Genomic DNA, 23,896 nt, shown 5'->3' with positions numbered 1-23,896 from the left:
TCAGAACACTACTATCTCCTGGATCATTTTCCCTAGAAGATATACTGTATGTATGAAAGGTTTGACATCAAAGACGTTCCATCACATGTTCTAGAGACTGTTTCCAGCCTTAGTGTTAAGCTTAATAATACCAAGCCTAGAAATGAGGCAACATTGCCTTTTTAATCATAAAATTGAATTCTGTGAGCTTTTCACATGCATAAAAATACTAAATACAGTCCTGCAAAGAACTGCTTTGTTCAGATGGTATTTTCTTCTGTAATGTTAGCCTGGTTTGAATATTAATTCGCTTTCTTCAGGTTGTTCATTGCACTGTGGCCAAACATCTTTCTTTCTAACCTCAAGTTCCAGTGAACATCTGGTGCAAAAATATTTTTTTCAAATATCTGAATATTTTTTCACATTATCTGAAATTTCAGCAGCTGTTAGTATCAGAAACAGTTCATAAGGATGGACATTAGGAGATCTGAACACTATCGAAAACACAGTTATCTGTTGTTAGACCATCATTTAGAACTTTCACCAGAAATACTTAGATAGGCAGATGTCTGTTTCCAACAGCTCACCTATGTAATGTGCTCCTCAATGAAGCAAACACTGAAAACCCTCTTCCTCAAAGCAATAAGAAAGGAGTGCTGACAAACCCATAACCCAGGGAGTGTAAACATTGCCTGAATGCAGCAGCCCTAGCGACCAGGCACAAACAAAAGGCAAGGACTGGCCATCTTTAAGTTGGATGTGCAGTGCTTTTTCCTTTGCTTCTGTTCAGATTTCTTTTTGTCACTCAGCCAAGTCTTTCAAAAGGAGCAGGTCTGAAAGGTGGTCCCATTAACATCTCATTATTCCACTATAGGGGTCTTCATTCAAACATGGGGTCTGAGAGGTTAGGAGACTGTGGAGCTTTACAGACCAAGTAAAAAAGAAGCTGGGCTCAAGAATCAAATAAGTACCAGCTGGGTCAACAGTGCTGAATCTTTCATTATGCTCTGTATTTGGAACAATTATGGCACCTTCACAATAACCTAAGATGGGTTGCAAACAAGGGGGCATTCTGCCAACCCAGCCTGCTTTTTGGGGGACCCGAGCATGAAGGGCACTGTACACAAAATTGTATCAGATCAAACCGTGACAATAATTGGATGGCAATATTCAGACGGTGTGTCTCAGAGGTCTTTGTAAGTGCTAATGAGATATGGATGCCTCACTAAAACAATAACAGAAAGTTGACTAATTATTATAAGCGAGCAAAGGTTCTCTTTTTTCACTTGATGATGCCAAACCCCAATAAAGAGGAAACCTAAGAAAGCCCAGAATGTGTTCTCATTGGGTTTACTATCAACAATTAGGGGTATCACTGCAATTATAAGGTAACAAAGAGAAGACTTGGTTCCTCTTGGCTTTCGAAGCTTTTATCTGTTTAATGGTAGTGAATTGGCATATTAAAATGCAGACCTTCAGCCTGGCATGCTACAAAAGAGAACAGGTAAAGGTGACACCTAAAGAGAAGGCTCCACGGCTGAAACCTTGTGTCTCTTTTCTTTTCAGCAAGGCATAAACCTTTACCTGCTCCTTTACAGCCTACAAAGATGGAAAGGAGGCATCTCTGTGGTCATCTTCCTGCACCTGACACGAACTCTAAAAACAAGACTGCTGACTCATCTCTAGACATGTCATCTCTCATCTCTCTTTTTTCAGAGCACCTTCTGAGTTCCTATTAGGCAGTTTGAGAATAAACTTGGATTTTGCTCCTTTAAACACACACAGTACAACACAGGGTTAAGAAACGAGGCGGCCCTGCACTGACACCGATTCTGAGGTGGCACTGAAAACCCTGCTGCTGGAGCCCTGCGCTGCTCTGGATGCAGGGACGCTGCGGTACCCACTCCCTCACCGCCCCCGGCAACCAATCTGGCCTTAGGACCCATCAGAACAAGATAAAAGGCAGAGCAGGCGCTTTCGAAACCTGTGCTGTACCAGTTTCACAGCATCAGCACAGCCCGGGAGAACAGCAGCCTCGGATCCCAGCGGCTGACACAGCGGGAAAGCAGCACCACAAAATCAGACGACGCGAGACGGAGACTCTGGCATCTCAGCCGGCGGGAAGGTGGCAGTTACCCTTCGCCGTGGCCTCTGGCCGGCTGCAAGCAGGGGGACCGAGGCACCCCAAGGAAAGAATGCCCAGGGGCTCCGCCGCATAGAGGACACCTCATGGAGCTGCGTTTTTTGGGGTGCATATATTGTTTTCGCCTGTGGTTCAATTCAAGCCCCAAAGCATCGCCATGGCAACCAGGGGGCTGCAGGTGCGGCAGCGGTATCCAGGGGAACAGTCTGGAAAGGACAGCAAGGTTAGTCCCCTTCCAGCCTCATCGATCCATCCATCTCAGGTCCCAGCTGAACAGGGGGCTCATCGCCTCGTTCCGATGGGATCTGATCAATGCCATACAAAGGGTGCTCTCTGCTGTTTCTAGACTGGGCATCGTTCTCGTTCGAAATAGCAGTGAAGTTCACCAGCCTGCTGATTTTTCGCAGTTTAGAGTAACCCCTTCATAAACTGTCACCAAGCTGCTATTACAGCACGAGTCTATTACAAGATCAATCATTACGTCACACAGACTGCACATTGCAATACATTTGATTTTCCAACAGATTGTGATGGTTTGCGCTGGGCCACAAGTATCTATATATCTTTATATATATAACATTGTATAAATTCTTCTTATAATGGCAATCTATCTTTGCCTTTTGCACAGTCAAAATTTAAAGTCACTTAAAGGACAATACAGCCACTCATGTTTTAGTAGACAGGCAGTCAAACCACTGTAGGTCTGGCAGATTGCTGATATAAACTCATGAATATGGTTTCACTGGCAGTTGTTTGTTATGTAAAAATCTTAAAACTATGACAACTCTGAATCAATGTCAATAGAATGTGCTGCAGCGAAGAAGACGTGCTTGTCACGACTCAAGTAATGGCTGACTTGGAAGTATTGTTTCCAGGACAATACATGCAGCCATTATCAATTATCAGAAAGCTACTTTTACTGACGAGGTTCATGGAAAGCAGTATTATGTCACAGGAGCACAGGCCATGAGGAGGGACTGAGAGCACATTCCTCTCATCCTGTATAGAACCTCAGTACAGGACAATTCAAAACAATCAAATCTCCTGGGAGGAAATGCACACAAACATGGGGAGAACATGCACCCAGGAGTTATAAGGAAACAGCACTAACCACCACACCACTGTGCCCCAGTCAAGTACAAAATACTAAGCAAAACAGGTTCCTTGCAACACCTGTCAAGTTTATTTTCTCATGGTGATCATGTGTTATTATGCACCCTCTGCTGTGCAAATGTCAGAAATGCGCTACCATGCACTAGCAGACCAGTCTTTAAAATGACTGGAGATGTGGCATTAAAACTATTAGGCCTATTCATTTGGAATAAATAAGAGTTATAAATTACTATTCCATGGCATTAGAAAAACAAAAATTGAAAAACAGTATAATGTTAATGTTAATGTTGCTTTATTGGCCATATACAATTTCTTGCATTAGGAATTTATCTTTTCCCATACCCCAGCTTGCTCTCCATGAGACACAGACACACAGACAGGGAGAGAAGTTTTTGGGGTCAGATCAGGGTCAGCCATTGTACAGCGCCCCTGGAGCAGTTGGGGTGAAGGGCCTTGCTCAGGGGCCCAAAGGAGTAGGATTCCTCTGCCGGCTGCGGGATTTGAACCCGCCAACCTTCCAGCCACAGGCGCAGTATATTAAAGCAACCTCATAAATCTTTGAATAACAGGCTCCTTACGAATTACAATATTTTCAGCAATTAAGTTTCCTTTACCACTGTGCAAATGCTACTATAGGACACGACAGGTGTAGGAGTGGTATAAGACAGCTATAGAGTTATTTAAATTGCTATAAAACTTCTCAATGTAGCATTTTACACTACATTTATATATTTCTATACAGTATATTGTCTGTTGTGTCACTAGTGAGGAGAGAAAATGCTTGTCTGAAAGGGGCTTCAGCAGTCAGTTTTGTCTAAACTGTGCAAAGTGCTCGGCCAATCATCATGTGCACAAGAGCTGGGTGAGCTCAGGCCATGGCAAGAGCTCCATTTCAACTCCAGATTCAAGATGAAGGCTACTGCGCCTGTCAGTTTCAGTCACAATGAAAATGATACCTCTTCTACTTGTTCGCTTACAAAACAAGCCCAGATTTTTTTTTTTATTTGGATGCTTCTTTTTTTATTACCACACAAAGCAACAAAGGAAGATACTGTACAATGGTACAGCAATTAACGGCATACACGGTTACCTGCAGATTCCACATTTTTAAAGTTGATTATAAGCTCTGCATGACTCACAGCAAAACAAAAATGAATATGAGCCTTAACACACTGGAGATTACACACCTCTGAATATGCATTAGATGAAAGGTTCAGTAACTGCATTTCTTTCATTGTGCATGGGTCAATCTCATTATCAGTGTTTAAATTAGATCATATTCAAATAAAATACAGGGGGCTGGGCCAGTGCAGTTGCAAGGATTCACTTGAGACTAGACAACACTAAAACAGAAACATTTTAGGAAGAAAAACTTGGATATAAATATTCCTGAGAAAACCATATCTCTGAGAAGGAATCCCATCAAGTATATACTCTGAAAATCACAGTGGGTGAGAAGAGAACTATAATGTTGAACAAAGGCAGCTCTGTAGTTATACACACTCCCTTAAACATTTCTTTACATTGTGCACTTTGGGTGCAAAGAAGGGTCCTTAATGGCTAGACTGCAATAATGATCTGCTGAATTCCTGAAACAGTGGACATTTAAGTATATGTCTGATCAAAAAGCATACAGTATACTGAATTACTTAAAGTGGTTCCATCCAAAAGAAATTGAAGTAGAAGGCAAACAGGATGAATACAGCATTCCATACAGAGAGTCTGCTGTGTTACTACAGTTACAGGAAGGAAATGACTCCTGGCTCTCCATCTGTTAAATATACCAGGCAAAGCACCCCGTTTGAAGTATCTATTAACCTCTTGACCTCTCCAGTTAGGATTGTCATTTGCTCAAAATATGGTACACTCAGGATTTGGGCCTATCTGTAAAACCCAAAACATAAGAAGTGCTTTAATGTTTATTCTGCATTACCAAAATAGGGGAATAAATCTTCTGAAATTCAGAAATGAGAGAAAGGCAAGAGTCTACTGCATCTTTAGAAATATGAGAACATAAAAATGAATGCAATCAAGAGGAGGCCCTCCAACATATCATCCCTCTATTAATTATAATCGATCTGAGCACCCCATTTTACTGTTTCTTCAAGGAAGCCAGGATAGCTTCAACATCATGGCTGGGTAGCTTGTTCCAGATCCCCACAATCTTTAAACAATAAGACTTACATATAATGTCATACCTTATACAGTATGCAGGGAAAAGGATAAGGTACATTATTTAGTTCTGAATGTGGAAAGACCGTTGTTGGTGGCAATTACAAACTGCAAACTGACAAAAGCACAATGAAATAGGCACCAGATCTCCTCTAGCAAGTGATACTTTATTTAATGGCTTTGTGCCCACTTTAGGAGACAACTGTTGTGTCAAATGTTTTATAGGAGACATTTTAAAATAACATGGGAGAGAAATGCTTAAAGGGAAAGTCTGAGCTGAGAGCTACATTAGCATGCAAACATTAAAGAAAGAACCAAAAGATAATTATCCGATAAAGTGTAGAAAAACAACATTCTGGCTGTGGAGATTTCTGAGAAGGCCCTTCACCTGATGAAAGCTCCACAGTTCAAAATATTTTTTTCTCCTTTTGACTTTTCCTCATGCAATTAACCTCTATTTGTTCCTTTATAATGACAGTGGAGAGTAAACCACCATTAAATTTGACTCTTGTGATGTATTCTTGACTAATGAATTAATTAATGAGAGATTACACATAATGCAAGAAGGAACACAGTGAAGTTATCGATTACTATGAGGGACTGCATTAAGCAAGAGGGTTTTTGTGGGAATACAATGTTTCTGCAAAATCCAGACCTTTTTCAACCAGTTTGCTTTTACACCTACAGTGGTGAGAAAAATTTGGAATTATCTGTAATCCTGCAGTAATTGCTCCCAAAATGTGACCTGATCTTCATGTCTGTCATTTTAATAGATAACAAACTGATTAAAGAAATAACACACAAACAACTGCACTTTTTCATGTCTATATTAACCACATTATTTAAACTTTCACTGTTTATGCTAGAAAAAGTAAGTGAACCTTCACATTTAAAAACCAGTGGAACCTCCTTTAGCAGCAATAACCCCAACCAAGTGTTTCCCGTAGCTGCTGTTTAGTCCTGCACATCAGTTCCGGCCCTTTCCTCTTTACAGAACTGTTCCAATTCACTGATATGTTGGGGATGTCCAGCATGAATGTCTTGCTTTAGAAGTTCCAACTGGCTATTTCCTCTGTTTAAGTCATTCTGTGGTAGATTTACTCCCGCGTTCAGGATCATAGTTGTGTTGCATGACCCAGCTTCTATTAAGCTTCAGATCGCAGATACATACCCTGACATGCTCTTGTAGAAGTTGCTGATATAATCTGCCCCAAACCATTATGCTCCCTCCACCAAGGCTCACAGTTAGGATGTGACTTTAATGTTAGTATACATTTTTTTTCCTCCAAACATAACATCGCTTATATGCAGGTGGTCTTTCGCAAACTTTGCAGACAGGCAGCAATGTTTTCTTCGAGAGCAGTGGCTTCCTCCCTGGTATCCTCCCACGCACACCACGCTTGTTCAGCGGTTTTCTTATTGTAGACTCACGATCACAGACATTAGCCAGAGCAAGAGATGCCTAGAGATCCTTAGCTGTTATCGTTGGGATCTTTGTTACTTCTTGAGCACTGTACAGCTCACTCTTACAGTGATTGTTGTTGGACAACCATTGCTAGGGAGAGTAGCAATAGTAGAGAGTTTCTTCCATTTGTGCACAATCTGCCTGACTATGGACTGATGGAGGCCTAAGTCTTTAGAAATGCTTTTGCAACCCTTTTCAACCTTTTAAACCTCCTTTGATGGAGGCATATTTCACTTCAAACCTGTGTTGTGAAGAGCAGACTTTGTTGGGAACCACACTTTGTGGGGTTTTTTTATAGGGCAGGGCATCTCAGACAAACACCTGAATGTCATCTCATTGATTGGAATGACTAAATCCATTACTTTCTCTAACAGAGGTCATTATCCTGGAGGTTCATATACTTTTTGCAGCACAGTCAGTGAGTGTTTAAACAATGTGTTCAATATAGACGAGAAAAAGTACAATTGTTTGTGTGTTATATTTATAATAAAAAATAATTATTTTTTATTATAACTTAGGTGAAGATAAGATCACACTTTAGGTGCCACTAATGCAGGAATAAAGATGATTCCAAAGCACTTCTCACAACTGTAACTTCAGAGGTACATCTTTTGTCGTGCCACTCTTTATCAACACACAACAATGTGAAGGTCTTTTTTTAGACACCAGAATCATGGTCACTTGCAAAATCAGAACAACTGAAAGGACCCTGCAACCGACATCTTATTTGTTTTTTCTATTGAAGCAAAGAAAAATACCAGTCAAAGGACCTTTTCAAACATGGTTCATTTTTTTAAAATGTTGTTTACTTGGTAGAACAGGTAAACTTTTACCTCAATCATCATTGCAAATCATTACATGGCTACAAAAAGTATCTTAATACCCTAATGTAATAACAATAGATGTACACAAGCATAGTTAGATTAGTTTTGATTACTGAATTTTTTTATTTGATTACTCTACCCCTGCCACTGGCTCACACTGATGTTTTTCTTGTCTTCTCACACTGCTAGTTTGACTTTTTAAAGTTGTATGTTATTTAACTTATTCTTGTTGCTGCTGCTGTTCCGTTTATATTTTCAGAGATTCCTTTAATGTCTTCGTATGGAAGCATACCTGCAAATAAGCATTTCATTGCACTTGTGTGTATGGCAAATAAACTGAACCGATACATCATCTCCAAATCTCTGTAACCCGAGGAGGAGGAACTGCGTCTAGAAAGCAGATGACCAAATCATATCAACTGCAATCTGAAAATATATACCTTTTAACAATCTGCGCTACTATCCAATATAAGCACACAATTAAGAATTATTTTTATAAACACAAACCTACGAATCATAAGATTGACATCAGGAGAATCTACTGCTTTAATAACATCAAATTCTTAAGTGGAGAATTGTAGTGCTTAAACACTTTTCCCATTAAGCAGTAAATGCAAAAAAGGTATTTTTCCTGGATATGAAGCAGCTACACACATTTAAAAACCAGGGCAGCATATTTACAGTTGTAAAAACTATTCTCTTTTCTAGAAGCCAAATACTACAACTAATGATCCTGTAAAAATGTACATATTTCAGAACCTTTGCTAGATGGTACTAGTACGAACGCATTTGATAGCAATACCTACTATATTCATTATACTTATTCAATACCTCACTATTTCAGGAGTTAGACTTTCAGAAGCTTTCATTAATACTAAACTACTATTGTACATTTAGGCTGCACAATGGCTCCCTCTGGGGACAAGCAAAAGTATTGCAACAACAAATCCATGAAGAATGTTTTCATTGGAGAGGGTTATATTACTGGGTAGCCAATATTGCACAAAGCACATTTAATTAATCCTTCAGCTTTTGAAAGGTAATAATGTCAACTTATGTAAACACGAATTCCACAGCAGATTCCACTCCAAACGTTATACAGAGCTGAACGGGTCCGTGGTGTCAATGCTTTGTCAAGGAAGAGCAACGCCTCGACTCCTTTTTAATCAAAATGGATCTATATGTCATGAGCACAAATACTGTGGCTGCCCCAGCTGCTGCAGTATATACAACCACATCTCAATGCTGAACTTCTAGCAAAAGGAAAACGCCGTGTTTACAGCTCTTTTTTCTATGGAGTACATTTACCCATTCTTTATATGGCGACCCTTTTCATAAATCCAAATTGATTTGTATAGTAAATAAAAATTACATAGACAACATAAAGTGTTTGTTACAGTAGTATATCTTTCTATGCGGTTGCAGTTCTTTCTACGGTGGATAACTAGAATTACAAAAATAAAACGTGATTTGTTTTTAAAAGGCAAATGGATCTAAAAGAGAAGCGTTCCCCCCCATTACAGTACGTAATTTCACACACGTTAATGCTGTCTGTCTGTCTGTCTGTCTGTCAACTTAATCCCATTTTAAACCATGATCAAATAGCCTACAGAAGCTCCCTCCACGTTTTTATATGCACTCATTTTTATAAAACACTCATTTTGATGTAGCACTGTATGGAAAGGAAAAAAAACTGCATGAAAAGCGTTTTCCTTCTTTACACTGGAAATAATTTCAGTCAGTTTTCTCCCTAAAACCGCTCGTATTTATAGCATCCCGGGTGCACACCCTGGTCCCGTCTTCCTCCAGCCCGGGACTATAACCCAGTGTTCACAGTCCACACATCAGCGGGCCTGAAGCCGGCACCTCCCTTCCCCTCGGACAGCCGGCCAGCTGGCTCCCGAGCCTGTCCCCTTCCAGATATACCCCCACTGCCTCCGAGAGCCGTGTCCCCCATTCGCTGGACCTCCTTTCTTTTTAATTGCATACCATTCTTACCTGAAATTAAGATTCAGATCAACCTCTCTCTCTCCTCCAATTCACCAAGCAGCAACAGTCACAGCAACTTCCTGTGCCTGGCTTTGGCTCGCCTGACTGCTGCCTGAACCAGCTCCGGACGTAATGTTTTTAAACCTTTCTTTTCTTGAAGCAACTCCAGTGATAAATACAGGTTTAACACTTATACGCTATTTTTATGTATTTTGGTTTAAAACGGCTTGTGTGAAAATTGTCTTAATTTCAGACAGGCATTCTTCGAGGCCACCTCCCTTGACGCACATGCGCAGATACGGGGTATTTACTTGGGTTCAGGAGTTGCGGGCGGCTATAAAGTTTGAGAAGAGTCGATGACCCGCTATTTTGTATTTTTAACTTTGGTTGACGTAACTCCATGCGCTACACATTTACCTTCTAGACCTCAAATTATGGAAGAATAGATAGTTCGCTTGTCTTGAAAATAAACTGTCCATATTCTTAACTTAAATACAATTTAAAAGCAATTACAGGAAAGGTTTAGCTGACATCGAAGATGATAAACAGTATCCGTTTAGTTCAGTTTATCATATGCACAAGTGCAATGAATAATAATAATAAACTTTATTTTATATAGCCCATTTAAAGGTAGCTTCTCAAAGCGCTTTACAGAATGACAACAAAAAAACACAAGATATCCATGATGACAATACACAGAGGAGACTGTAGATGGTGGTACTAAATACAGTAGGAGCAGAGGGGGAAAGAACAGAACCAGTTCAATAAAGGCTCTTCTAAAGAAGTTACAAAAATACAAGTTGTATCGGCAAGTTGTTGTCAAATATTGTCCTATTCTTGAGTCTTTACATAGAGCTATAGCTTAGGTGACTAAGGTATTAAGCTAAACAAGCTCTGAAAACACAATACATACTCTGTCCAGTATTAATAATAATAACCACACTAATCTCTCCGTCTGTGTTCTCAAAGACGGTTTTCCGAACTCATACATCAGAAAGACCACCGAAACTAAAATTATTCTGCAGCTAGGATCCCACATTCTCCCTTCCCTTAACGACAGATTACTGTTCTTTTAAATTTTCTCCATTCATTGGAAGTTTCATTTCACACCTCTCTGCACCCATTCTGACTTCACACCTCTTGATTGGCCTCTCTTTCTGTCCCCTGCTCCCGCCTCTCACTCCTCCTCCCTCCCAACCTTTGTTCTCCCGCTACTTTACCTTTGCCTACTGCCCTGTCTCTCTCACACCTGAAGAAGGCTCCACGGCTGAAACGTTGTGTTCTCTTTCTTCTTTTTTTCAGCATGGAATAAACCTATTACTTGTTCCTTAATAATAATAATAATAATAATAAACAACTTTATTTTATATAGCACCTTTAGAGATGGCTTCTCAAAGCGCTTTACAGGATGACAACAAATAAATAAAAAGAATACACAAGATAAAACACAATTACAACATACAGAGGAGACCATGGATGGTGGTACTAAGAAAAGCAGAGGGGTGAAGAATGGAACAGTTAAGTACAGGCTCTTCTAAAGAAGAAGGTTTTGAGTCTGGATTTGAAGGAGTTAAGAGAAGGTGACTCTCTGATATCCTTGGGGAGAGAGTTCCAGAGCTTGGGGGCATAGCAGGAGAAGGCCCTGTCACCCAGAGTGTAGACGGGCTCAGGGGCCAGTTAGGAGGGCAGAATTAGAAGGGCAAAGGTTGCGAGGTGGGGAGCAGGGCGATAATAGGTCAGACAGGTACTGAGGTGCCAAGCCATGCAGAGCTTTATAGGTGAGCATGAGGATTTTTAAGTCAACAGGAAACTTGACAGGAAGCCAGTGCAAGAACTCCAGGATAGGAGTAATGTGATCACTTTACAAAGATATTAAAGGAATCATGTGTAATGTGGAGAAAACACATAGACACCATAGACAACAAGCTATTCAAATAATCTTTGTTTAGTCACTGGAAGCACCACATACAGTATAACTGTTAACATATACAACATTTTGAATTTTTAAGTGATGATGATGATGATTATTATAAATCCCTCAAAGCCACATTTGTCGCACCTTACCAATAACTGAACGTTCGTTGGCAGGTCAACAAAAGTTGAACTTTTCATTGGCAGACTGTTACATGTCCTTTTTCTTTCTTTTTATTACCCTGGTTTGTAAGATCCTGATGCTGGAAAAATAAATCATAAAGATGGAAAGGACTGTGAGATATATCCTCTCCTGGAGCCTGGAACAAGCAGCACAGCCATTTTGTTAAAGCTGTCTCCCCGGCTTCCTTCAAGAGGCAGCTGGATGAGATCCTTGGATCTGTTGTCTGCTAACTATCAAACAGGCTAGATGGGCCTCGTGGCCCCTGGTTTCCGCCCGGTCAGCTGTTGAACAGGAAGAGATCGCCGTCTCCAGCGGCGGGTCACACAGAGGCTGGGCCAGGTGCTCTGGCTTCCTGCAGCAGGCGGTGATGTTGGGACGGGTCTCCCCAGGAGCACTGCTGGCCCACCACTCCGGGGGCATGCGGTGCCAATTTCCCCCATCGGCCACAGAGTCCTCCTGGGAAAAGTGCCATTCAGCTGGGTGTCCCAAGATTTCACATCCATTGATTCCCTCGGCAGACACTTTTATCCAAAGCCACCAAAAAAAAAAAAAAAAACACGGTCAGGATGCAAATAATAATAATAACACAAAGCAAAAAACCCACAGAAAACAGGAAGAGAGGAGTTGATGAAGTGCAGGGATGTTGCACACAAATCCTGTCGTATAGATTAAGGTGTCTTGTCTCACTTCTTCCTAACCTACTGTGAAGTTCAAAGCTTTCCACCCAGAATATTCCGACCACTCCCTCTGCTTACCAGATCATCTTTACCCAATCAACAGCTTGTGTCTTCATTTCTTTTATCCGTGAGACAAGGAACACTTTTCTTCTCTATAACAGCTGGCATTCAGATGGAAAAGTAAGTGCGCATTTCATTCCAGCACAGGGGGGCAAGTAGGCTCTTAGATATTTTTATTCAAATCTGAAAGTAAACTGAAAGTGAAAACAAATGTCATGCAAAGATTGTTGGCTAAAGTTTTGTTCTCAAATCCAACAAGAATATTTCAATAGATCTTGTAATTCTGTCTTCAAATTTAATTCACAGATTCTCAATAGCTAAATGAACTGACAAGAAAAAACTGTAGGAATATCCTGTAAAGATACTGTAAAGAGGGTTTAAGATGTTCATTAACATATCAAAGCTTATTCTCAAATCACAAATTCAAACATTGTCAGAAAAAAGAAGTTTTGATATTGTTTTAAATTCGTTGTAGTTATAAGTGGTACTTTTTATTCAATCATTAGTACAGTTCTTCCTTGTTTAATAAATCACAAAGAAATAAGCTTTTTATCTTTTATGTTTGTGCTACCTTAAATATTTGTATTACTTGTTACATAATAACTGATGTGTGTTCAGATAGACAAGAAATGTCAAATAGAGGCTATTCATACTGCAAGCTAACTAACCTGCCAATATCATCTAGCCCTATCCTGAAAAAAGCCAGTGCATTAGCTTTAACATCAGGGCTGGGGTAGCCTTATCCAGACCACCAAACCGCTTTGTGTATTGGGGTGCCTACCGTTCTTCGTTTTAAATGCACTTCCAAATAGTTTCAGTTTTGGTGCTTTGATTTGTGTTGCACTATTGATTCTGTAGGCTACTGGGTCGAACTTCTGCACAGTTCTTTAAGAAGTCAGTCAAGATTCATAGTCTTCTCTATTCAAGAGCTCAGTCTGTTCTTCTGCAGGTGGAAGGAACCATGAGTAGGGTCTGTGGTGTGAGTCTATATAACGTTTAGGAACAGCAGCTGTCCCTCTTTATTCAAGAACTAAGAAAGAGAGAGAGGATTTCTACAATTTTCAGTTACTAAAAAAACGAGGATTGTTAAATGATAATATAAATAATTCCTCACACTTATATAGCACTGTTCTGAACTCCCCCCTCAAAGTGCTTTACAGGTAATGGGGACTCCCCTCCACCACCAATGTGTAGCTGCACCCATTGCAACAGCAGCAGAGTGCACCAGTACACTCCCCACACACCAGTTATCAGTAGCTGATAGCCTCCTAACTGTCACACCATGACAAACACAACATTTGTAGGCCAAACCAAATACAGTGCACGCCTCACAACGGGGAATCTCACTAATCTCACATGGTGAATGAGACTGTTTTCCTTTTATTTTCTGTCCTTCTTTCTAAAAAAAAACTCTTTTCTTGAAGAATTTCGACATTGATAAATACAAACCTAATACTGAATATGCGTTTTTGATTTCTTTTTGTTAAAAACTGCTTGTTTGCAATTAACATTAATAATGTCTTATCTCCCGATCTGGAACAAGGCAAAGTTGTGAACCAAACAGCATCAACTCTATCTGATCATAATGATCATAATACTCCTGTGGCTCCACAGTGTCAACAGAAAACATCCCTCCATATCAACCCAGCCCCACAAAAATATTAAATAGTTACCGATTCACAATTGACTCTTATTGAATTGGAAAGAACAACAATAGAAGAGAAGTATTTAAAGCATTCTATAATATGATAATGCTGTACTATTTTTAATCAAAAAGCAGAAAACAGACTTAATATGCATTTTAGAGCTTTGGTCACCACACTTCATGAATGACATACTGTAGCTGCACTGGAATCAGTCCAAATAAGGACAGGTTTATTGCTGACCTTAAAGGAATCTCTTACACTGACAGAGTAAAGGAACTGACTCACTTTAGCCCTGAACAAAGACAATGCAACAAGACTTGATTCAAGTACCCCAAATCCTCAAAGTCATTCACAAATCAACTTAAAGGAGTCTAGGACTCCAGAGTGAAACATGACCCATAGCACACATACGGAATTTAAGGTAAAATGCATTTAAGAACAAAAGAAAGTCCTTTACACCAAGAGTTGTGGGAGTCTTGAACAACACATTATGGAAAATGGATACTCCAATTTTCCTCCAGAAATGTCTGGAGAAGATTCTCGGATCAATCACATACTAACAAAAAATGATGACACCTCTTTGTTGTAACTGATCTTGTGTTCGATTGCATAACTTTCATGAAATAAAGAGAAAACAGTGCTAATTGATTTTCAAGCACTGACAAGAACCCCCATTACAGCCTGAATGGGCCTTAGATTTAAATTAAAATTCAAGACTACCTTTCTGAATTGATGACTAAACGCAAAATTAAACTAAAGCAAAATTTCAAAACAGAACAGGGTTGGTGAGGTGTTTATAAAGTCTTGTACCTGCTGTTGATTTGAGTTACATTAAAAGTAAATGAAACAGAAGCAACAACAAATGATGTGCTATCAAACACAGCTTTTAAAAATACTCCTAACAATTAATATTCTCTAGGTGAAGTGTGTTTTTTTTTCTAGCAGTCAAAGAGATTGACGCCTTTTACGAAACACACTCAGCTAGCAAGGCAGTTAGCAGACAGCTCAGACGACTAATACAGCAGAACAATACTTTAACCACGTGCAGAGGATTATGAGGAAGTGCAGGCAATAAAATACTCCAATGAAAGACTCCTTAGAAAGGTTAATTCCCTATAAAAAGAATAATTCTCTCAATACAGAGCATTCTGGGACAGGGCCCTGGGTGTTTGGCTTGAGATTCAGTTAATAAATGGAAACAGTAAAGATAAGGGGTGAATACTCAAATTGGGGTGACACAATCTGTGGATCACTGCTGTTGTGACGTAGAGCAGACTCTGGGCTAACTAGTAAACTAGTTACATTTGCAGATGATACCAAACTAGGAGTATGAGCAAACACTGAGTAAATCACCTAATGTAAGTGACTGATCTTTGCATTCAAGCCTCGGTGCCTCAACAGGCCAGAGCTTTGGTAGCCATGCCACTAAAGGAACAGAGACCACATGACTCCCCAGCCCTTTCCACAATGGCTCCTGTAGACTGTTCTCCCTTAGGGAGCCAAACAGAAGCACCACTCCCTGCCATGCATGCATGATTTCTTGATTTTTCAGGAAGGCCCTTGTTCAAACAATGGTCTATATATTTATCTGCCCTCGTCCCCGATAGGCTCTAAACACTATCTAAGCAAATCTGGAGATGGAGACCAGCAGACACCCTCAGCTCAGTGCAGGGCTCCTTCAGAACATGTAAAGGTTTATTCCATGTTGAAAAGAGAAGAAAAGAAATCTACCCACATGAGCTATTTCAGAACACATTGGAACACTGCAGGAATACTTCAACATCAAGAGAAATCAAGAATGAAGAGAAAATGTATCATACGTTTTTACAGGCCATGGTTAAATGTTTATTTAAAAAAAAAAAACTGAAAAAAATATTTCCATTAATACAAAAAGCAAATAGCAGAGCTTTTGAAGTATTCTTCTCACATCTGTTCATAAATCACCTAACTGGCCCGGCCTTCTGGACCCTGTATTAAAAACACTCAGATGCTTACAGTACATCCGCTTAGGAAGTAATGGAGATTTCAGCCCCTACACAGCCCCTAATAAAGTTTATTACACATTTCTAATACAGGCGCCAAGTTGTCATCTTGCTACTGAGCAATTAATATTGACTGATGATTTAGCAGGCAAACTCAAGAATGACTAGAGTATCTTTCACAGGATTCATGTTCTGGCTTAATAAGTCACATACACAACTTATGACTTAAATGGAGGGTCCAATAATTCTCATCAGAATGGAAGCTCGCGTCTGAATCTTATTCCGCACAATTCAAATGAGCAGGTGTGAAGCCACCTGTATCCCAGAGCGTCCTGAAATGAGGAGACGGACCGCGAGCCAGTTGTTTTTTTTTCCCCCTACGCCTCTCTCTCCAACACGTCCAGCCTGTATTCGAAAATCGTGAAGTTGGTCACTTTACCAACAAGATTTGGCACGAGGGTTTCGTTGGTCTTTTTGTAGCCTATTCCCTCGTAGAGTTTCTGGGCCTCGTACTGGACCACGGAGGTGCCCAGCAGCACGGCTTCGTAGCCCCTCGCCCTGGCGAAGTCCGCCACGGTCTGGGCGAGGGCCTTGGCCATGCCCTGGCCCCGGTGACTCTTCTTCACAGACATCCTCTTTAGCTCCAAGCACCCCTGCTCCCTCTCGGAGGGACAGCAGGCCACAGTGGCGGCCACGCCGCCTTCGCTCTCCGCCACCCAGAAGCACGAGTCCTGGCCTCCCATGTAGCTCTTCCGAATGTCGCGGAGGTCTTCCCGCAGACACTGCTCAATGTAGCTGCTGAACATGCAGTTCAGCCCCTGACGGGCTCCCGCCAGCAGCAGCGTGACGGCCATGACGGGGAAGACGAGCGACTTGGAGCTGGCCAGCAGGGCCCAGAAGACGCACATGAGCACCATCTGGGGGAGGGGCTGCTTCAGCAGGTGCACGAAGGCGGCTGGCACGTGCTCGCTCATGCCCAGGGTGAAGATCTCCTTCACCGTCTCGTAGTCCTCGTCCCGGTACTTTCGGATCTGGAAGCTGGCCATGACGCCTTCCTGGAAGGCACAAGATCATCCAAACACACGCATCAGGCTTGGGAAATCCACACAAGAGCATCTATCCCTGCATCAGGATGAGATAACCAGAGTGCTTCTAATACCAAGCATTTTCTCATGACTGGGATAAGCGGGAGTCTACATGCTACCCAGTCGTGTTATTAAAGCCGGTGCTCTGGGTTCTTTTAAGAAAAAGATGGATGTGATTCTTGGATTATCTACTACCTAACGAGCTAGATGACTGCTCTTTTGTTTGAATTGCTTGTGTGCAAAAACCTGCAACAGAGAAATTTCTTTCCGATCGTGTTGCTAAATGACAAAGTTCTCTCTCTCGTACTGAAACTTTTAAACCAGAGAGAAGATATAATTTTCTGTTTAGCAAAGGCATTCAGAGTTAATATTCTTCTTAAATATAATTTAGCTTATACTGTTTTGTGGAATGACAGGTGATTGGCTGGCCATACCTGGGACATGATTAGAAACAGAATTTAGTTACAAAGCTTTTGCCTAGTCAGACAGGGCAGTGGGTGGCTGTTGTGAGAACTGAGTTCTCCAAAGCCCTCTGAAATAAATTATTCTTAGAACAACTGGTATAATTAATCGCTTCTTTGGAATAAGAAATTGTGTCTCACAGTGCTAACCAGCTGATTAACTACTTCATGTGCGTGAGAGCTCCAATCACCAGTCAGTCTGGTAATTCTTCAGACTAAAACCTAAAATTATTTTCAATAGTTTAATGGCAAAATCTCTCAAGAGGGGAATGATGTCTTTCTGTAGGTAAATCTCCTTTGAATCAGACTGAAAGCTTATATGGCACAATAAACTTTTTTTTTTTACAAAAAGGGAGTGTTAACTGAGTGGAATTAAAAAGAATTGCTGTTCTACATTGTTCGTTTGGGGATAAAAATAAATAAATTTACCTGCGTTTCAACATTTCAAGTCAAACACAGCCTCTATATCTAAAGTTTCATTCAGGTACTGCATGCAGTTATATTCAACCACTCCTTCAGCTGAAGAAAACCTTTACAAACAATGGATCCCAGGCCCATGGCATCCAGCCAAAGAGGTAACAAGTAAAACAACCTGTTCTTTCTTAACTACTAGCACTTGATGTTTTCCTTGTGTCTTCAGCTCAATGCCCATCTATCGCCATGAAGACAGGCAGCATTATGAAGTAGAAGTCAGGGCTCTTGACACATGAACAGAGGGTCATGGATTCAAACCCCAGGAGGTCTGTTTGCCCAGCTGTATACCTGGGTCCGCAGGCCATTTTTGTAAATGAGAATTTATTTAAAATTGACTTACGGTATCTGCTTAAATGAAGGAATGAATAAATTCTATAAACCCTATCACTCTTTGTGTGGTGTGTTCCTTAGCCTCCAACAATAATCATATCATGCATGTTTTAAATGAGGTAACAGTTTTATTTAGTCACATTTTTATTAATTAGAACAAACCTTTATATACACCTGCCCCTAAGTAACAATTAGTTATACATAACTGAAACATCAAGGACGGCTAGAAAACAGTCCTTCTAGTCCTGAAGGTACATTTTATGGCTCAGGAAGCCACTCTGATATTTGTGGCAAGAAGTTACGACATTTTATTGGGAGTGCACAATGATCATACAATGGCACCCAACACTTTGATCTCCAACTCGGCACAGTCTGCACTTGTGTTTGTACTGCAAAGGAATTGTCACAGGTCTACTACCTGAGTCAGAAAAACATCTAGAGGTTAAAAGATGGAAATTCTACTCCTACATGACTTTTTAAGGTAAAAAAAAACATGTTCGTGGAATAAAAGAAAAATCATATGAAAACTTGGATATCTTCGCCTGCTGAATTAACATGTTTAGATGACATTGAATATAGAACAATTTCATGCAGCTTGAAACAAGATGTTGAAGTCCTTCCCTGAATAGAATGATTTTTAAACAGACATATCTGGGGTACTGTGAAGAAAAATGTTATTTAACGATAATACAAGAGTGAAAAGAAACTGACAGGCACACTAAACATACTCTCCATTGAAATCCAGTTAAACAAGTAACATTCTTTTAAATATTTAATATGAGAAGTCTATACAGAAAAGTAATTTCAGCACTGCTGAAAAGTCAGTATTATCAAAATAATAGTGCTTAAAATTCACAGCATACAACTAGTGACATAAAAAAAAACACCTAGTCTTAAACACATCAAACAAGAGGACATGCCAGATTTAGTATGCGTTTCTTTTATTAAAAAAATATGGCTCATTTCACACCTTAGCCAGCTGTGAAGAACTGCTTTCAAGTATTTAAAAAAACAACAACAAGAAAACACACCTTTGCTTCAGCTTTATTCTAGGCAGCTGCTCGGGTCAAACCTTGCTTGGAGTTTTCTCCTACAACACCAGCAAACAGGACATGTTACACACAAAAGCTGGTCCTGCTCATCAATTCCTTTGCACAGAATCTAGAACCCCATGTCTTAAACAAGCTTCAATCAGCAACCCCCTATACTCACCACTCTCTGCATCAGTGACCGAATCGGTCCTTCACAAGCAATTGAATACACATGAAGAAACCAATGGAAACAGTGAATTCAGGTCCACTCTGTTCAGTTTGTAAATGTATCGCTTAACAGTCCCCTAACAGACGTCTACGAGAGGACTCATTACTCGCCAGCCGAGACCAGGATTCGCCCAGCAGCGATGCACAATAGGCCAGTTCCAAAAGCATAAAACCCCTCTAGCTGTGCTATTCACCTCTGAAGGGGGCAACATGTGCTCTGCTTTTCATTCCACCCTTTACTCCTAATGATTTCATTTCAGCAGTTGTTTACTGTTCCCTGATCTTTCTTCACTGAGGATTATAAGTTGCCTGTAAACTCTGGTGGACTGCAGGAGCAGGAGTGAATATCACTATGTGTCTTACGCCTTTAAAAGCTTCCCTGCAGTGCTTCTGTAGTATTCTCCATTTCCTGCGTTTCTCATCTGTTTCCAGCACCATAGGAACCACTAAACTGTAACTCTGCACTAAACTCTTGTGCATTACACTGAACTATGACATATTACACATTTACAATTGAAAATACTCTTTCCGTGCATCTGCAAAACATTTTTATAGTAACAAAACATCAACGCTGTGGGCTTCTTCACAATGAACAGGGAAACACCAGCAAGAGGACACAAACGGAGACTACTGTATGTGGGAGTGTATTCAAACCCAGGAAAAGAAGCTCTTCTTTATCCACGAAGGGCTGCCGGACTGGGGAACAAGCTACCCAGCCAGGTGCTTGAAGCTGTAGTTTTGGCTTCTTTCAAGGGAAGATTAGATGAGACCCTACTGCACACTATCAAAGAGTCCATATGAGCTGAATATCTTCCTCTCGTTAGTAACCTTTCTTATACTCTTAACAGGACACTATAATCACATCCCAATAAGGAAGAAATGTACAATTAAATGACCATAATAAATACCCTTCACTCCCACCCGCTGAGATTCTGAAATGTAAATCTAAAAAATTTCAAATCTAGCCACACTACAGTCAATATCACTATTACCATTCACAATTATTAGGTTTCCAAATGTTAAATATGTCTAGAAAAGGGAGTCATTCATTTCTCTCAATTGCAGAAATGAAAAGAGAGTGACAATGGACAATACAGCTCAGGCTGTTAAATCAGTATGAATCAAATCTCTCAACAAGAAATCCTCACTCACAATCTCACGTAATCAGAGTAACAGGCATGGAAGATCGGGAAGCTGTAGGTAGTGCTGTCCTCCAGGTAAGAAGTTAAACCCACATCCTAACTACTGAGTCATTAAAGATCTCCCAGCGCTGTTTGTAAGAGCGGAGGTGTTAACACCAGAGTCCTGGCCAAAGCTTCTCTCTGCGCTTGTTAAATGTGGCCCACTTTCTGAAATGGTGAAGGTCTCGTGTTTCCACCAGATGGGCTGTGCAGTGGGGCTGCTGTGCGTCACCCAGGTGGGCTGTACATTCACACTCAGCGGAAGGTGAAGCACCTACTGTATGCAATTATATGGTAAGAACTGCGAGATCTTTTTGGTTTAAAACTGTGACGTAGATACAAGGTATTTTGGAATTGTTTGCTCATTTCTAAACCAAAGGACAGTGCTCTAAAGGACAAAGTCCGGCTGTAAACCTGTCATTGAGCAACCTGTGACCTGTGACCTTGACAAGCTCTTTTGGAAACAAAACCGACAGGACGAAATGTTTTCTTTCTAAATACCCATTCACTCTACAGAGTCATTCATGGACAATTCACCTCAGAAGTCTTTTCGTGAATTAAAATGCAAAATTGTTTGAATGATTTATTTCAGCAATTCAGTCAGCCCTGAACAAGGTATTTCACAACACAGCGTCCACCCACGATCCAGGAATGTGCCTTTAGCACCCCCGAGTCCGACGTTCAGATTGTTACATTTAAGGAGGAAAGCCGGACCTAACAACCCCTACCCAGAAACGGTGTCTTAGACGTGTATCCCAGTGCGCCAGGTTAGACCCTATACGAGCCGACGCTGAGCAGAGGTGCAGGAGCCAGGCGCTGGGTGCCGTGACCTTACCTGGGGCAAGCCCCCAGGGCGACCCCCGACCACACTTACCCGGCCGCCGCGCTGGTCCGCCCTTGAGCGTCGCGACAGTGAAAGCGGAGCAGCGGCAGCAAAGCGGCACCAGCCAACACCCTCAGTTGGCCTCCCACAGTAAATCACAGGATAAGCAAAAAAAATCTCACGTCCTCCTCCCGATGAATGCATTGGCAAAACACACACTGTAAGCAGGCAGCGCTCAGATTTGCGGAAACGCCTCCTTACTTCCTGCTCTCCTCCTCGCTCCTATTGGAGCACACGGGCTTGTTGGGTCATGTGACCGGCTCGCCTGGCCGCGAGGAGCAGCCGCTTCGCCCCGCCGCACGTCACGTCTGGGATAACACTGCACACGGGTTCATCAGCTCGACTTCAGACAGAGCAGGAGTTTCAATCCGAGAACCCAGGCCCACCTGTGTGTTTACCCCCCGGGGGCCAGAGAAGCCAAAGCGGAGTCCTTTGTGAACGTGAAAAAAATAAAAAAAATAAAATGTCTCGAGTAGTTTAACGTTTTATTTCATCGTTTGCAGTCGGGCAGAAAGGATGATGGACGTATCGCTCGTTCTTTTTCGTTGCAATCTCTGTTAATACAATGAAGTTCTGAACAGAGAGTTAATCTAGGATTTACAAGGAGTAAATATCGTTGTTTCCCCCCAGACCTGTTTCTCCCAGGCAAACATTTTCACTCTTAGCAAATACCTTTCAGTTACGGAGACTGTTGTTCCGTCTTTGAACTTGCATGGGACAGAAAAATCAAGATAAAAGGATCGGAACCATCTAGATCTCCAAAAAACACTTTATTTTATACACTTTTTTTGTCTCGTCCTAAAATGGACAGAAGTCCAAAAAAGATGCAGTCACTAGTTAATTTCTCACTTGTTCAGAGCCGCTGCCTGCTTGTTGAGTTACAGGAATGTCTTGATGGGTATTTGGTAGACAAGTATCAGACATGTGAAGTAAAAGCCCCTCTCAGGAAATTGGCATCAGATTATTTGCTATGTCACCCAACAGCAGTGGCGTAGAATATGCCGGGGTATCGTCTGGCTGTGTAAATTTGTCTCTGCTAATATTGCTTATGGACACAGTTGCAGTACAGTCAAATCCATGAGCATTTTTTCCAGAGGTCACAGTAATTACAGTAATTATGGAATTATGGAACTGAAGACTGGTTTCTCTATTTAAATCCTACATGAAAAAGTATTCACTGGCTTGCATCCTGTTCAGGACCCTGGTACTTGTGCTCTGTCTCCAGAATTTCTCTCCTCAGCTGCCTTGAACTCCTCCTCAGCTGCCTTGTCCTTTTTCATTAAGGTTAGAGGAAAACAATGATGTTGCTGATGCTAGATTCATCCTATACCAGCCAGCAGCCATATCACCCTGCAACTCACAACTGGCAACCCACTGAAACTAAGCAAGTGTGAGCCTGGTCAGTACCTGGATGGGAGACCTCCTGGGAAAAACTAAGGCTGCTGCTGGAAGAGGTGTTAGTGGGGCCAGCAGGGGGCGCTCACCCTGCGGTCTATGTGGGTCATAATGCCCCAGTATAGTGACGGGGACACTATACTGTAAAACAGGCGCTGTCCTTCGGATGAGACGTAAAACCGAGGTCCTGACTCTCTGTGGTCATTAAAAATCCCAGGGTGCTTCTCGAAAAGACCTCGGCGTCCTGGCCAAATTTCCCATTGGCCCTTACCAATCATGGCCTCCTAATAATCCCCATCTCTGAACTGGCTTCATTACTCTGCTCTCCTCCCCACTGAGAGCTGGTGTGTGGTGAGTGTTCTGGCGCACTATGGCTGCCGTCACATTATCCAGGTGGGGCTGCCCATTACCTGTAAAGCGTTTTGAGTGAAGTGTCCAGAAAAAGTGCTATATAAGTGTAAGCAATTATTATTATTATTATGATACATACAATATGTATTTGTGGCCTGAGGAGCAAAAGGGTGTAATTACAGAACACCGCCACTACAGGCTCCTATAGGCCTCTAAATTATTGTAAATGGGCACAGTAATAATAATAATAATTAATAACATTTATATAGCGCTTTTCTGGACACTCCACTCAAGGTAATGGGGCCCCACCTGGATGATGCGACAGCATAGTG

The 23,896-nt window shown here is 41.3% G+C and overlaps 2 protein-coding genes and 2 long non-coding RNA genes across 6 annotated transcripts in view; 2 read left to right on the top strand and 2 right to left on the bottom strand.

The window, feature by feature from the left end:
• Positions 1-9,799, bottom strand: part of dctn1b (dynactin 1b) — a 79,780-nt gene extending 69,981 nt beyond the window's left edge. Inside the window, exon 1 of the mRNA XM_015343824.2 lies at positions 9,695-9,799. The gene's annotated coding sequence lies outside the window, so the exon portion shown is untranslated. The remainder of the gene's footprint in view (positions 1-9,694) is intronic.
• On the top strand, positions 1,806-18,549 carry LOC107076981 (uncharacterized). Its single transcript, XR_001478103.2, has 2 exons — positions 1,806-2,345; positions 18,332-18,549. It is a non-coding gene; the product is annotated as an uncharacterized lncRNA (long non-coding RNA).
• Positions 15,981-22,021, bottom strand: nat8 (N-acetyltransferase 8). 3 transcript variants are annotated; one of them, XM_015343826.2, is made up of 3 exons: positions 21,810-22,020; positions 19,527-19,585; positions 15,981-17,200 (listed from the first exon to the last, which is right to left on the bottom strand). In XM_015343826.2, the coding sequence occupies exon 3, from the start codon at positions 17,189-17,191 to the stop codon at positions 16,523-16,525; it is 669 nt and encodes a 222-aa protein (XP_015199312.1). In that variant the 5' UTR covers positions 17,192-17,200; positions 19,527-19,585; positions 21,810-22,020; the 3' UTR covers positions 15,981-16,522. The 3 variants fall into 3 exon arrangements, with proteins under 3 accessions (XP_015199312.1, XP_015199313.1, XP_006629192.2); XM_015343827.2 differs by lacking the exon at positions 21,810-22,020 and adding an exon at positions 21,664-21,800; XM_006629129.3 differs by lacking the exon at positions 19,527-19,585 and having other exon boundaries at positions 21,810-22,021.
• On the top strand, positions 21,184-21,970 carry LOC138237725 (uncharacterized). The gene is made up of 2 exons (XR_011189085.1): positions 21,184-21,229; positions 21,528-21,970. It is a non-coding gene; the product is annotated as an uncharacterized lncRNA (long non-coding RNA).
• Positions 22,022-23,896: the final 1,875 nt, after the last annotated feature.

Source organism: Lepisosteus oculatus, chromosome 1, assembly GCF_040954835.1.
Source record: "Lepisosteus oculatus isolate fLepOcu1 chromosome 1, fLepOcu1.hap2, whole genome shotgun sequence".
Lineage (NCBI taxonomy): Eukaryota > Metazoa > Chordata > Actinopteri > Semionotiformes > Lepisosteidae > Lepisosteus > Lepisosteus oculatus.
The sequence above is the reverse complement of the archived record's forward strand: the minus strand, read 5'-3'. Positions and strand labels throughout refer to the sequence as shown.